General features: G+C 40.8%; 1 protein-coding gene across 1 annotated transcript; it reads left to right on the forward strand.

Annotated features, from left to right (window-relative positions):
• The first annotated feature begins 1,080 nt into the window (after positions 1–1,080).
• Positions 1,081–14,273, forward strand: LOC137278733 (cadherin EGF LAG seven-pass G-type receptor 1-like). The gene is made up of 12 exons (XM_067811248.1): positions 1,081–1,089; positions 1,642–1,825; positions 4,106–4,270; positions 5,433–5,579; positions 7,707–7,835; positions 8,332–8,496; positions 8,712–8,899; positions 9,473–9,929; positions 11,650–11,952; positions 12,296–12,413; positions 12,793–12,885; positions 14,234–14,273. Exons 1-12 carry the CDS (start codon positions 1,081–1,083, stop codon positions 14,271–14,273), a joined length of 1,998 nt encoding a protein of 665 aa, XP_067667349.1.
• The last annotated feature ends 205 nt before the right edge of the window (positions 14,274–14,478 follow it).

The following is a 14,478-nucleotide window of genomic DNA, read 5'->3' on the forward strand; positions in this document are numbered from 1 at the left end:
AGACGGTGCGATAAAGTGATGTATTGTAGATAAGTGTATGTCTCATTGTTGAGCAATTCCTGAAACGTGCGACCTTCAATGAATCAGACTGGCAGGGTGGCGTTCGCATGTATAACAAGGGCGACTGAGCAGGCGGAGTATACACACTAATAATAACACGCGATAGAAGTACACTTCCCTACGTGCAATGTTTAATGTGAATGTGTGATGTATTGAACAGAAAATCGATTCGTTGAAAACCCTCTTTAACTGATTATTTCCACATGACGTCAGTTTGTTTTCTTTTCAGGCTCTGGAAACTCCAGTCACCCTTTCCAAACTCAATATCCACGTTCTCTGTGCCCCGATATATGCCATGTAAAGTTGTAAAAAGTGGTTAATAAGGAATCTCATCATGAAACTGCCATGGCACATCTTGTTAACAGGTGTCCTCTTTGTCGGAAAAACAGTGGGGGTAAGTAGACGCATTGCTGTTTCTAGCATTTGACATCTGTGGGTGAGCGCGTGACTTTCGTGAAACACCGTTCCACGCAATATACCCGCCATATCAACTTTTAGCTATTCTCGAAATGTTTGTAGCCCTTAGAACCTCTTAACCCCATTCTTAACACATTGGCTACTATCAAAGTTAAGAAATCTTAGGGCTACGAACGTTTCGAGAATAAGGCCCCTGGACCTAGACTCCTAGCTTTAAGAAAGTCGTTAGTGCCACCCATTAACATTAACTGACGACTATCTAACCTCCTTCTTACCTAACGAAGGAGAAAGGAGATACTCCGAAATTGTGTGTACCTCATAATAAATCATCCCTACAAAATATCCAACCAGACATCCATAAAAACTCTCTTCGTCAGGCGTATCACTTGACACTCATTATCTAACAGGTACGTAAAATTGAAACTTCGCATTATATACGCTACTGGGGCGTTGTGAAATCCGCAGGAAGGGAAGGTTCTGATTACAATAATGGCTGCTCTTTCTGACCAGCCAAATACATGTAGAGCGAAGTTAGTTATTATGCTTACATTCTGTAGTGAAATAAATGGCTTCCCAGCAACGTGTTTTGACCACAATGCTAATATGAGGAAGGTATGATGGTTATTAACATATACATCTGCTGATATAGTTATTTATTACTCGCCCGTTGAAGATACTGCAGTGTAATATTTTTACGGCAATATTGCACTAGTGTAATACCGCTTGACGTATGACGCCAAAATGGTTCAAAGTTGTGACGTCACAATGCTAATGCTGCTGTCGCAATTTTACAAGACCTTGCTTGACTCGCGGAGAGCTGAGAGTCATCACACTGTAGGGAATTTCGCGGTAGTTTCTGTCAATTTATGTTGGCGAGTAATAAACAGAATACTAAACTCGCTTCCGTGAAAAATCATTTTTATTAAACTCGTTAAAGATTTAGTATCAAACTCGTTTTCGCTCTTTTGATACCAGATCAGTAACTCGTTTAATAAAAATGGTATTACACGGAAGGTCGTTTAGTATCCTCTATTTACCACCCGACCTTTCCCTCCGGTAATACACAATAGAAAGGTGATATTATCAGGCGTTCATGATGGGGGAAAGTGTATTTTGCTCCACCAGTTCACTCACACTGTATTTAGTTGTGCTGCTATTGTGCAGGTCCCCCCTGTAATCGGGGGCACTCCCATTGTCTGCAACATCGATGAAGGAACCCAAGTGGAAACCAAACTGGTGTGCATTAACTGTACCAGCGACCTCAACTTCGCGGTGACTGACATCAGCATCACTCCAACAACACCGTGCGGAACATGCTTCGACGTCTACGAAGTAAATCCAGACGAAGGTATCTTACACTGTTTCAGTGATTCTGTTCATCGAACCCGGAAACGGAAGTAGTGAAGGTTCCAAACAAAATCGGTGATGAAAATATATTAGTTTTGGCACAGCATAATATGATGAGGTCATGATGTCTTCGTGTAGCAGCATAATGTTTGACCGGCCTTCAGTAGAGAGAAATAAGGACAGTGTTGATATATGACGGCATAATTTGTTGAGAGAATGATATATAGTCTTCCAAAAAAGGGGAACCTGAACTTTCAGTTTGAAGGTTGGATACAAGTGTACACGTTGACAAACAGACATACTGTGAACGCGCCACCAATTCCCTCTATTACCACCCCTAAAGATGTGCAGGTGCACAACGCAGTAGCCCCATACACGTGCATATCCCATTCTTGTTTTAGACGACTTTCAAGACGGTCGAGAAATCACTTAGAACATTAATTTAGACACTGATACTGCATCACACACTTGTTCGTGTTTTTTGTCTGGTCCTTATCGTATAAGAATCGTGCACATGCAAATTACATGCCATACACCAGTCATCTTTCAAAAGCGTCTACACTCCAAATAGCTACGGTTTCAGGAAGTGCAAGTGGTGATGCACTCTCAGAACATTCAATAGCATCATATCAACAATGATTGACTCCGATAAATCTCCTAAATATTTTCAATCGCAAATAAAAAATATGAAGTTCCCCTACATTTTTTAAAGTATATTTTTTACATCTGATATGATAGTTATGATGACGTATGTCTCATTTGCGACACACATTTATCTACATCGAAGATCTGTAGTTAAATCGTATGAACTGGTGTATATTCAGCGTAAAGTAACTGTTACGTATTACCTTCCATTTGTCCTTTGCCAATAACACGTCATCACCAGTCAACTAGTACTGGTGCCATTCGTTGTTTAGCCTCAATCTTTGCTGTCTTATCACTTTTCAGTTTTGTAGTTATTACGTGTAAATTTATATACATATACTCTCTGTCTTACAGCGTTCATCTACCTGATGAAGGAGTAAGGGTATATTTCGAAACGTTGTGTTCCTCATAATAAAGACGTTGAGCTCAATAAAACTTTTCTCTTCATTTCTTAATGCCATTCAGTGACCTTACAATCATGCCATTACGAACTTTTTACTTGTTTTTGATGAAAAGAATCGTTTTCTATTTTCACTTCTAATGGCAACAGAACTGATTAGATTTAATAATTCAATTCAATACAGTGCGCAGTGCCGTAATATGGTAGCAAATAAATAAATAAATATGCTCAGGGATGTTTATTAATTTAACATTTTACTGATTGCAGTACGATCGGTACATACACACACACACACACACACACACACACACACACACACACACACATATATTGTATTATCATGTTCCAGCTGACATTTTAAGTTTATGTATTTTTGTTTTGAAAAGGTTATTCAAGCTATTATGGAAAACGTGCAGATTCAATGTTACGTTGCGATATTATGGCCATTAAACATTACCTTCATTTACTAAGTTTATCTGTTCAAATCTAACACAGTGTGCTAAACATTGTTTAACCACAAGAGTTCTGCTTTTTCGTGGTTTCATACAGATTATCAATATTCCTTTCCGTATATACTAAGAATCTCACCCGTTTGTCTTGTTTGATATGATATGAATCATGACGAATTGATATAAGTGAGAAAACTCGCTTGCTTGTCAGCAACTTGTGGTGATACATTGGATATCAAAAGGACTTTATCATCAAATACCGTACTTATTTTGTCGTTCAAGACAAATGAAAATTAAATGAAATGTCATCTGAAGCAATTCGTTTGAAGACGTGCATATGAATACATACAAGGGAACAAGAGTGATGGAAGACTGAGACAGTGATAGTAAATTATCTAGTAATGTTACACAAGCTCATAAAGAAGTAGTGCGGACATTTATTGCTTTAAGTTTCACCATTTCTTGGTGCATTTTCTCTGCACTCCTCCATCGTAACAACAGTGAACTGTCTCAATATTTTAATATCTTGTTAACACAACGTTTGATTTTTAAGACGTAAATTCTTTAGCGTGGGTGTGACAAACCTTACAGAGTTGGTATGATGTTTAGATTATGATCAGCGTTTCATTGAGTGTTATATCCATGTGTATTAGTTTTCGATTTAGATTGCAATTCACTGCAATTCACTGATGATGTGTATTCCATGCCAGTAGTACATACACTATAAAGAGTGTGTCTTATGACACTTAGTCCGGATTAGCGAGGTCTGACTTGGTTCATGTTGTAGGTTACTGCGTTTACTACCTGCCGAGTCAGGGAACGCTCTCGTACCGCAGGGCCGAGGCCTACAATATGGTGGTAGAGTGTACCGATGGGGCTGGGGAATCCTCCACTGCCGGTGTAGAGATCAGGGTGAGAACCAACGAGGCTCCCACCTTCAGTCTCACCACAGGTAGGGTGAATTATCATAATGATAATAATAATAATAAGAGTACTTATATGGCGCCTCATCCACATTACTTAAGGGACATGCTCTAAGCGCATACACTGAACATCATAAAGAGGAACATGATGGTGGTATGCAAAGCGCTACATTATTAACCTTTCCAAAATCACCGATTCAGATCAGATTTTATTTGTGAGCCGCATGTGATGTAGGAAAATTTCATATAGTTATGAAGGTACAACCCTGTGTGAGCGAGTTTAGTTTTACACCGCACGCAGCAACATTCCATATATATGTCGGCGGTCTGTAAGTAATCGAGTCTGGACCAGACAATCCAGGAATCACAAGCATGAGCATCGATATATGTAGTTGGGGTCGATGACATGAGTCAATGAAGTCAGCGAACTTGACCACCCGATGCCGTTAGTCGCTTCTCACGACAAGCATGGGTTTCTGATGATCAGTTCTAACCCGGATCTTCGCGTGCCCTTACAACCCAGACGTAGTTCTATTTCTACAACAGGAGTAATTGTATGATTGTTAGTGAGCGAGTAAGCTGGTTACAATGCCGCTTTGAGCAGTAAAAATTTCTACCTACACAAAAGGGATACTGGTCTTCGGCACTGACCCCAACGAACACAGATTTCGTGCTAACAAACCTGGAACAACATTCACGACAAACTAGGATCTGGAACCACTCCACACCATTCGACGACATGTTTTATGCAGCGCTCGACAATACAGTTGCGCCATTTAAGTCACATTTTACTTTTTGTCATGGTACCCTTCTGTTCTGGTATCCATACGCTTTTCACTGTCGGTTGTAGCCTAGAGGTTAAAGCGTTCGCTCCTCACACCGAAGACCTGGGCTTGATCCTCAACAATGGGTGAAATCAATTTCTAGTGATATTCCTGGAATGTTGCCAAAAGTGGTGTAAAACTCACTCACTTCCACTCACTTTCACTATCGGATATACATTAATATCTGTCCTGTCAGACACACACTGAACTGTGATCTCAATCGGCCGCCATGTCGCCGAGTTTCTCCTGCAATGTTGGAGTCATAACACGAAATATGCTATGTTAGAGAAAGAGTAAAGATCTCTCTGGATTAGGGTCATGTTTGTGGTTGTTTTTCATTCATGTATCATAAAAATGTTCTTCCCAGACCAGTGCAAACAGAGCCCGTTCCCAACAAACACGAACGCAGGCGAGGTCATATTTGATGGCGGTTCCGCCGTCGACCCCAACAACGATACCCTCTACTACAGCATGTCCACGAATCCCGTTACAGACAACTTTGAAATTGGAATCAGTGAGTACACACGCTGTGTCATGTATTAGTTGGCAACCGATAACATATAACAGGGATATTACATAATCTCTGCAAACTTGTCCAGCTGTATAACAGCAGTCGGACCAGACTATACAGTGATCAGCCGCATGAGCATCGACCTACGCAATTCACACACATCATCCAAGTTAGGCCTCCATTCAACCATGCCGAATGAGCATCGACCTACGCAATTCACACACATCATCCAAGTTAGGCCTCCATTCAGCCAAGCCGAATGAGCATCGACCTACGCAATTCACACACATCATCCAAGTTAGGCCTCCATTCAACCATGCCGAATGAGCATCGACCTACGCATTGCACACACATCATCCAAGTTAGGGCCCCCATTCAACCATGCCGAATGAGCATCGACCTACGCATTGCACACACATCATCCAAGTTAGGCCTCCATTCAACCATGCCGAATGAGCATCGACCTACGCAATTCACACACATCATCCAAGTTAGGCCTCCATTCAACCAAGCCGAATGAGCATCGACCTACGCAATTCACACACATCATCCAAGTTAGGCCTCCATTCAACCATGCCGAATGAGCATCGACCTACGCAATTCACACACATCATCCAAGTTAGGCCTCCATTCAACCAAGCCGAATGAGTATCGACCTACGCTTGGCACACTCATCATCCAAGTTAGGCCTCCATTCAACCATGCCGAATGAGCATCGACCTACGCAATTCACACACATCATCCAAGTTAGGCCTCCATTCAGCCAAGCCGCTATCGGTATACGACCGAACGACTGACTAAAGAGAGAGAGAGAGAAGTTTGGGGTATAACGTCGTCTATTAGCTAAAACCAATGTCGCCGACGTGACCAACGACCGTTGCCTTTTGGTTTGTACAGCCCTCGGACAATCGCAGTTGGCTCGCAGATGCGCTCGCCATTGGTTGCTAATTAGTCGCAAGAACGGTCGTTATTGGTCGCATTGAAACCAATGTAATACACAGTGCTCGCAGTGGGATCTGGATGCGCTCAGCACTGGCCGCCAGTGCTCGCACAGGGGTCATGGCGCTCGCCACTTTGGTGAAAAAATCACACAAATGCAGTGTGAGCGCTGTCAAGTTGCGAGTTCATGCAACCGACGTTCTACCACCCCAGGACCACACTGCGACCGATGGAAGTACACTGCGACCGAAATAGCGAGTGAGCCATCGGTTGCAAACGTTGTGCATGGAACTGCTTCATACACTCGCAGAACCCTCAGCGATTGATGGCGACAGAGTGCGAGTTTTGGAGACAGTTTTGGCGATTATGACGCGCTTCCTAAGACCAAACGACGGTCTCAGTGAGAGTGTGCGCGAGTGAATGCAACCGAGAGGCAAAGATCAGTCGCAATGAGGTCGCAAGCTCGTTGTAAAGGTGGTATTTGCGTTCCAAACCATCCGATGCCCCAAGGCGACTCTGACGCCAAGCATGGGTTGGCTCAGAATTTGGTCACTTGAATCCTCACGGATGATATCATGATTAGAACATATCTGTAACTGCAAACGTGCAAGTAATTATTGGCACTACAACACTGGCTATTACCCATGGTATATGGCCATCCACTTTCCCGTTTTACAAACGTACTCCTAACATAAACACTACAGACTATAATGTGTGCATAATCCGAAGGTGTTCAATGTGCCGCGAATAAATATTGGCATGTAAACTGAAAGAGTTTTTACGACTTGACTGTGTTTTGTGGTTGTCAACTTACTGTTCAGGTTTGGTATTGAACTGTGACATCATGAACAATGGCTTAGATCTCGTAATTCTCTTAATAATAAAGAAAAGTAACCGTTACATCGTATTGCTTCAATTACCAATCGACAAATACGGGGCAGCTGCATACAGTCGATCTTGATATCCTGCGACGTCATGGAGAATGGATTAGATCTCGTAAGATTCTCTTAACAATAAAGGTAAGTAACCGATACATCCCATTACTACAACTACCAATCAACAAATAAGTTGTAGCTACATAAAATCGATCTTTGTATCCTTACAGGTACTATATCTATATGATTCACATTCAGATATTGTAAACAACTTACTGTTGACAAACGATCTTACAGTGGGTGACCATCGTTACAGGTGATGGAATCATAAGGGCCAAGAACCCGCTGGTGTTTGAATGTAATCCATCTGTAACGTTCAGCATCAAAGTACAGGATGAGAAGAACCCGGCTGTTGGGCCGCTGACTGTGACTTGCGACTTCACGGGTACGTATTTGGAGATTAAAAGCCCGATCCACAAATGCGTTCTTAACACTATCATATCCAAAAGCTTTATGATGAAGTACATAAATACGATGCGTCGTATCCTATTGTGAATAGTGACCCTCAGCTGTAGCAAAATGGTCAGGTTTTAAATATTCGTTACACCAAGACACTGTATGTTACCCCATGAAATCGTAATACTGGTGTATGCATCTTTCCACCGCAAATAAACCTATTGTCCAGTTGCGTTTAATGGACAATATTGATACAAGTTTCATAATGTTTATTTAGAAAGTAATAGCCTCTGTTGTCTATTTTAGAATTAATGTTTTCTTATGTACCTTGGATGCTATGTATCTGTGTGAACGCGCGTCCGTGTGCATGCATGCGGGTATATGTGTGTTTGTGTGCTTAAGGCCAGAAATATCAAATTAATATTACTTGTTTTGAACGTGCTTCGTTTACTGTGAGGTACATGGTACATTACCTGTGGTTTCAGCGTCTGTAGCACCGATCATTTCCAATGCTAACAAGGACATTGATGTTGTTGAGAACACCACGGGCGATATCATCACTCTGTTGGCATCTCCAACAACTCCGGCGGTCACATTCGACTATTCGACAAATCCCGAAGAAGCTTTGTCGTTGTTTTCCTTTATCGATGGTAATCCTGCATCCTAAGCTCCTATAACAGTACACCGCAGTTATCACGAACCGAAGGGGGTCACTCATTGCTGCTCGTTATGACCGGATTTTCCTAAACGCATTTCGACTGAAATAACCATCACGTGTTAAATTCTCAGGATTTCATATTTAACCATTCTTGACATGTCATGTTTTGTGATCATCATAATCTTCACTTACATATATTTGTTGCAGGTACAATAAAAGTGGCGTACCCACTTGATTATGAAAATGCGAATCTCAGATCTATCAATATAACTGTGCTGCCAGAGAACGGCTACTGCAACCCCATTCCACATTACATCCACGTGGTGGTGACTGACGACAACGACGGCCCCAGTCTCACCCCGAAACAGCTGTCCAAGGAACTATACGAGGGCTTTGTAAGCTGTTCCCTATTACGGAGGCTCTTTTCACCTATTTTCTATCATAACGTTAGAATGGTTATGATTTCTACATACAAAATACTTAGACTGTAAACACCGGCACCAAGACACAAATATTCAGGTCAGAAAACACGTAGAATTGTTTCATTTGTTGTACAGTAATATTTTTACCGATGGCAGTGGCACATTTCAAATAATTCCTGCTTGTAGGAAAGATTTCTCAAGGATGTGGAAAGGGTCTTGTCACTTTTATTCTGTTCCATTGACTGATATATTTATTGTTGGTCAAGAATTTTCGTTGTCATCGCTTTACGAGCTGGTAAAAGATCAAACGCAGAACATATAATTTATTTTTTTTGTAGAGAATACCTGCAACTAAGTACATGCAAATATGTAGCACCTATGAATTATCACTTACACCACAAAATTACCCTGGACAAAGATTGCTTTATTGAATCATTAGAATTACTTTGTAAATAGTTTGTATTCAAATGAAATAACTGTCAATCCAGATTGGCATGCTTCTTATTCACGCTACATGTACATTATCTGCACAATACTCTGACACAGATGACGTTCTCCCCGGGGTTTACAGTAGTAGATGAAGACACTGTCGACACACACTACTACAGTATCGTTGGTGGCAACAGCAGGAACTACTTCACCATAGACCAGTCCACGGGCGTTATCAGCTCCACTTTAGAGTACGACATTGATACAGGTGCCCCACGGTCCATGAAGGATACCGTTAACTTGACCATCCAGGTCAATGATACTAAAGGTCATGCTGTGGACACTGCTGACCTATACATCACCATCAAGGACGCCAACGACAACGCCCCCATCTTCCAGGAGACATCGCTGACGGTTGACGTGACAGAATGTGATCGGATCGGAAAGGAGTTGGCGACACTTGTGGCAGAGGATACTTTCGACTCCGACTACAACAACAACAACGTTGTCTACATAGAAGCCGCCGACAACGGCAAGGTGGCTGCCACGGAGGACGGGAAGGTTTACTTGAAAAGTGAGGGAGTAATGTTAGGGTTAACAATGCTTTCAAAGTATGATATCGTTAATCAGATTATTTAGTAACATATATTAGCCACACGGTCCCTATTTTTCTTGTTTAGTTGTTAGTTATATATTTATCATCTGTCCTCAAGGCTGTTACTGAGAGACAGAGCCTGCTTGACACGTAACATTTTAATGTCCTCTATGTTGAGCAATGGACGATGCTGAGTTATGGAATACTTCCTTAAGCTGAGTACGAGTGGTGTAACTGTTGAGGGTGTGTGAGAAATGGTAATATGCTGATCATTATTGTGAAAGAGCAGGTTTGCATAAAAAGTAATTTTAAAGTGACTTTTTGTCTTGTATTTTTCATGATAAAAAGTGTTTGTCAAGTAGTTTTATAGCCAGAATAGTACAGATATCAGACGAAACTATTTTTTGTAACATACAGTGATTCATATTTTTCACATTAACGGAGAGTTCTATGTCCATAATAAACACTCCATGGCTTTTGTCCCTTGGAAATGATGTCATTGGTGCCCGACGGATAAACGAACGGTGTCGCGGTGCGCAGGCTACTGTTTTAATCGAGCTGTTGCCTCTCTCTCTCTCTCTCTCTCTCTCTCTCTCTCTCTCTGTGTGTGTGTGTGCGTGCGTGCGTGCGTGTGTGTGTGTATGACAGCCAGGCAACAGAACACACACACACACAAAAACACACACACACACACACACACACACACACACACACACACACACACACACACACACTTGTGTGTGGATGTGTGTGTGTCTGCATTCTGACGGTATCGGGAAATGTCAGCGTAGCTTGCGATAGTTAAATAAAAAGCTTTTTTTCTGAAAGCTTGAGGCCATTGCTGACGCAAACTCACGCATACCGACAATGGCATTTGTGCATTTGTCTTCATTTCTGACTATTTCTTCTTGGTCACAAAGAAAACAAAGACAAAATAACAATGAACGGATTGTCAGAATGTTTCGGATTACATGCATATACGTTGCTTGAAACAAAGAAAGTTTCCTTAGAAAAATCCGACGAAGTGGTTTCTCGACGGTGATGCCATACGTACGTAAATATTGTTATACGTATTTGGTATTTTCATTGAGGTGAGATATGAAAATACTCGCGATCAATCTGTCCTGCTGCTCCACTTTCAGTTCTTATACTTCTTTCATACTTTCACAAACTTTTTTACGTGATCAATTTCAGTATTTCTTACCTTTTGATGTGGAACTAGACAGGCTATCAGTCTAAACTCAACTGGCACTGACGGTAACTCTGGCCTGTTAGGCCTGTTCGACAAACAAAGGCCTCGTAACGGCATAACATTTCAGCACTTATTCTGTGTGTTATACTTTCATTGTGAGAAAACTGAGTGTATAGTTTCAGACACTACTTAAAATATTTCACTTTAGAATATATGTGATTTTTCCGTGTACACTTGCCTTGCAGTCATGTTTATTCCGTATTCTATGGTACATGGCCTACAGTATAATTGCATTGTAACGTCTACAGTCATAAATTGTGTAATGAGTGGTTTAGTTCTGGAAGTGTGGTTGAAATGTACAACACGCGGTTTGATTAATGATTAATGTGTAGTTAAATTGTGGAGTGATTCACTTGCGACTTTGGTACCGGTACTTCCTGTAAATAGAGTAAGTGGTTGCACCTCCCACGCCTACCCCAACCCTGACTTTCTCCACTGTTGCTGCAGGTGCTGTAGCAGCTGATGAGACCAGCATACTGACCGTGTATGCCAAGGACCGAGGGACTTACCCCAAACAACAGACGAGTCTTATACCTGCCACAGTTACAGTGAGGTCCACTGCATGCGTCGCCACTACCGCCAGCACCGTTGTCAACGGAGGTAGCGGGACTGGGACAGGAACTGGTACAGGAACGGGAACAGGAACAGGAACAGGAACAGGCACTGGGACAGGAAACACCGACACGGGGAATGCAGTAACATCAACATCAACTACAACGACTACTTCACCACTTGTTGACGTAAACCTAGGTAATCATTTTATAATTCCTGATAATAAATATAGTACTCAATTAGCTTTTGTTCTGATAGTTCACGTGATATACCTGCTAGTCACAAAACATGTCCCTGTTGAGACGATAATATGACTTTCTAATATATCACTGAGGGTCCATTTTCATTAGTACTGTTATCAACGATAGGGTCTTCACAGGGGCAAATACTGGATTCGAACAGTCATTATCAGACTCTTGAAAGTATGAGCATATCAACATCATGGACGTGCAAGTAACCAGTTACATCACGTCAGATTGCCAGCATGATGGCAATGGTACATTATATTGAGTATATATTCACATTACTGCACCTGTTTCAGGCACGTGTGCTGGCTTCTTCTGCAACACAGCTAATGTGCTAGGTCTGATATTCGGAGGTCTTGCTGCCATTGGCCTTATTGCTGGACTCGTATACTGCTTGAGTAAATATTGCAGAAAGTAAGTAAACGAGAGATAAAGAAGATAGAGAACTCATAGTCCATATTTTATCCCACGTGCGTAGATTGATGCTCACGCTGTTGTTCACTGGATTGCCTGGTCCATATTCGATTATTACAGGTTGCCGCAATGTAGTTGGCAAATTGCCGAGTGCGGCGTTAAACAACAAACCAACCAATTCACGGGCCGGTGCTATTCTTTCACACAGTATTAAACATTTCACAGATCTAGCTCACATATACATGTACATGTCTTCAGCTTCTCAGAAACCACCCCTATATATTATAATCGGAAACCACCCCTATATATTACAACTCAGAAACCACCCCTATATGTTACAGCTCAGAAACCACCCTTATATATCAAAACTATATTGCAGATCGCCAGAAGCCAAGGAGAAAGCAAAAGCTAAAAAGGAAGAGAAGGCAAGAAAGAAAGCTGAGAAGAAAGCCAAAAAGGAAAAGAAATCAAGGTGAAATAAAGTTTCCCTTCTCTACCGTCTCTTATCAGCCAATGTTCTGTAAAAGTGGTATGATCCGGAGAGGGGACCATGAAATCACAATTTGTATTCTGTCAGCGGTCATGATCAACAGCGATTCAAGGGAAGTTTCATGTTGGTTTCCAGTTCACGGTTTTGAACTAAGTAACTTACAATTTGTAATAATTGTTAATTTGTATTTTGTACATTGTTATTGCAATGGTGGTATAAATGACAAATATCACATTGTTATTGTAATGGTGGTAAATATGATTTACAAATATCACATCGTTATTGCAATGGTGGTAAATATGATTTACAAATATCACAGTGTTATTGCAATGGTGGTATAAATGATTTACAAATATCACATTGTTATTGCAATGGTGGTATAAATGATTTACAAATATCACATTGTTATTGCAATGGTGGTAAACATAATTAACAAATATCAAATTGTTATTGTGTTACGGTTAGGAATTTACCGTGACAACATTTAAGAAATCCCCTTGTAAACCAGCAAAACAGAACAGAGACTGTTTGTTTACGTTCAAATTATGTATTGTTATGCAACGACAGCAAGGTATACAAAGTCACAAGTCAATATAACAATGCAGATTTCAGGTACAATTCAAGAGAGACAAAATCTAAGTCGATGGGTCACAACATATATATAGTACCAAATTCACCAAAGTCTTGGTACGAGAGGTAATTAACTATGCGGAATGTCAACACAGCGATTGGTGTGACAGCAGATAATGTAGATTCAGGCTTTGAAGGGATTTCAAGCGTGACAGTGATGTGAATGAGTGTCGCCCTCAACACGGCAACCAGCCTTTATATATATTTACTAAGTCATTTCCCGAAAGTTCGGGCACAAACGAACATCGTCAACACTGTAGAATGCCATCGAATAAGTCTTCCGGAAGTAGACACATCGAAAACTAGGATCAGATAAATTCCAGAAAACCAGAATGACCAACTATTAAAACGAAATGTGACCCATCATATTTAATATTCAAAACACTAAATGTTATGACCCAATAATAATTAATACTGAATTAATATCAAAAACAGACAGAAAATACATACTCGTAACAATTGCAATAGTGGTAAATATAATTAACAAATATCACATTGATATTGCATTGGTGGTAAGTATGATTTACAGATATCACATTGTTATTGCAATGGTGGTAAATACATAAATTAAGACATATCAAATTGATATAATTGCATTGGGGGTAAGTATGATTTACAAATATCATACTGTTATTGCAAAGAAAATACAATAATCAAAATTATCGTTATCATTAGCTCATTATTCCTTTTTTCTTTTCAGTCCCGATGCATTCGACTTCTGGAGTAGTGGCGTTGTGTAATAGGATCTGCTGTCTAGAATATGTATTGTAATCTGGAAGAGTAAACATGCCATTGTACCTTGTATACTGGGATTAGTGATGACTGGACGTTATACAACCAACACACATTGTGTATATTCACAGTATTAGGGATAGACTATTTACACGTCAGTCACCACGCAATACGATGTATGTATGAAGGATAGGCTAGGCCTGTTACACAACT

Source organism: Haliotis asinina, chromosome 3 (assembly GCF_037392515.1).
Source record: "Haliotis asinina isolate JCU_RB_2024 chromosome 3, JCU_Hal_asi_v2, whole genome shotgun sequence".
NCBI lineage: Eukaryota > Metazoa > Mollusca > Gastropoda > Lepetellida > Haliotidae > Haliotis > Haliotis asinina.

Bases quoted from the DNA above. Each gene is read 5' to 3' on its own strand.
- LOC137278733 (XM_067811248.1), top strand. The intron at 8,900-9,472 runs GTAAGCTGTTCC...ACTCTGACACAG, and splicing joins AGGAACTATACGAGGGCTTT to ATGACGTTCTCCCCGGGGTT. The intron at 12,414-12,792 runs GTAAGTAAACGA...ACTATATTGCAG, and splicing joins TTGAGTAAATATTGCAGAAA to ATCGCCAGAAGCCAAGGAGA.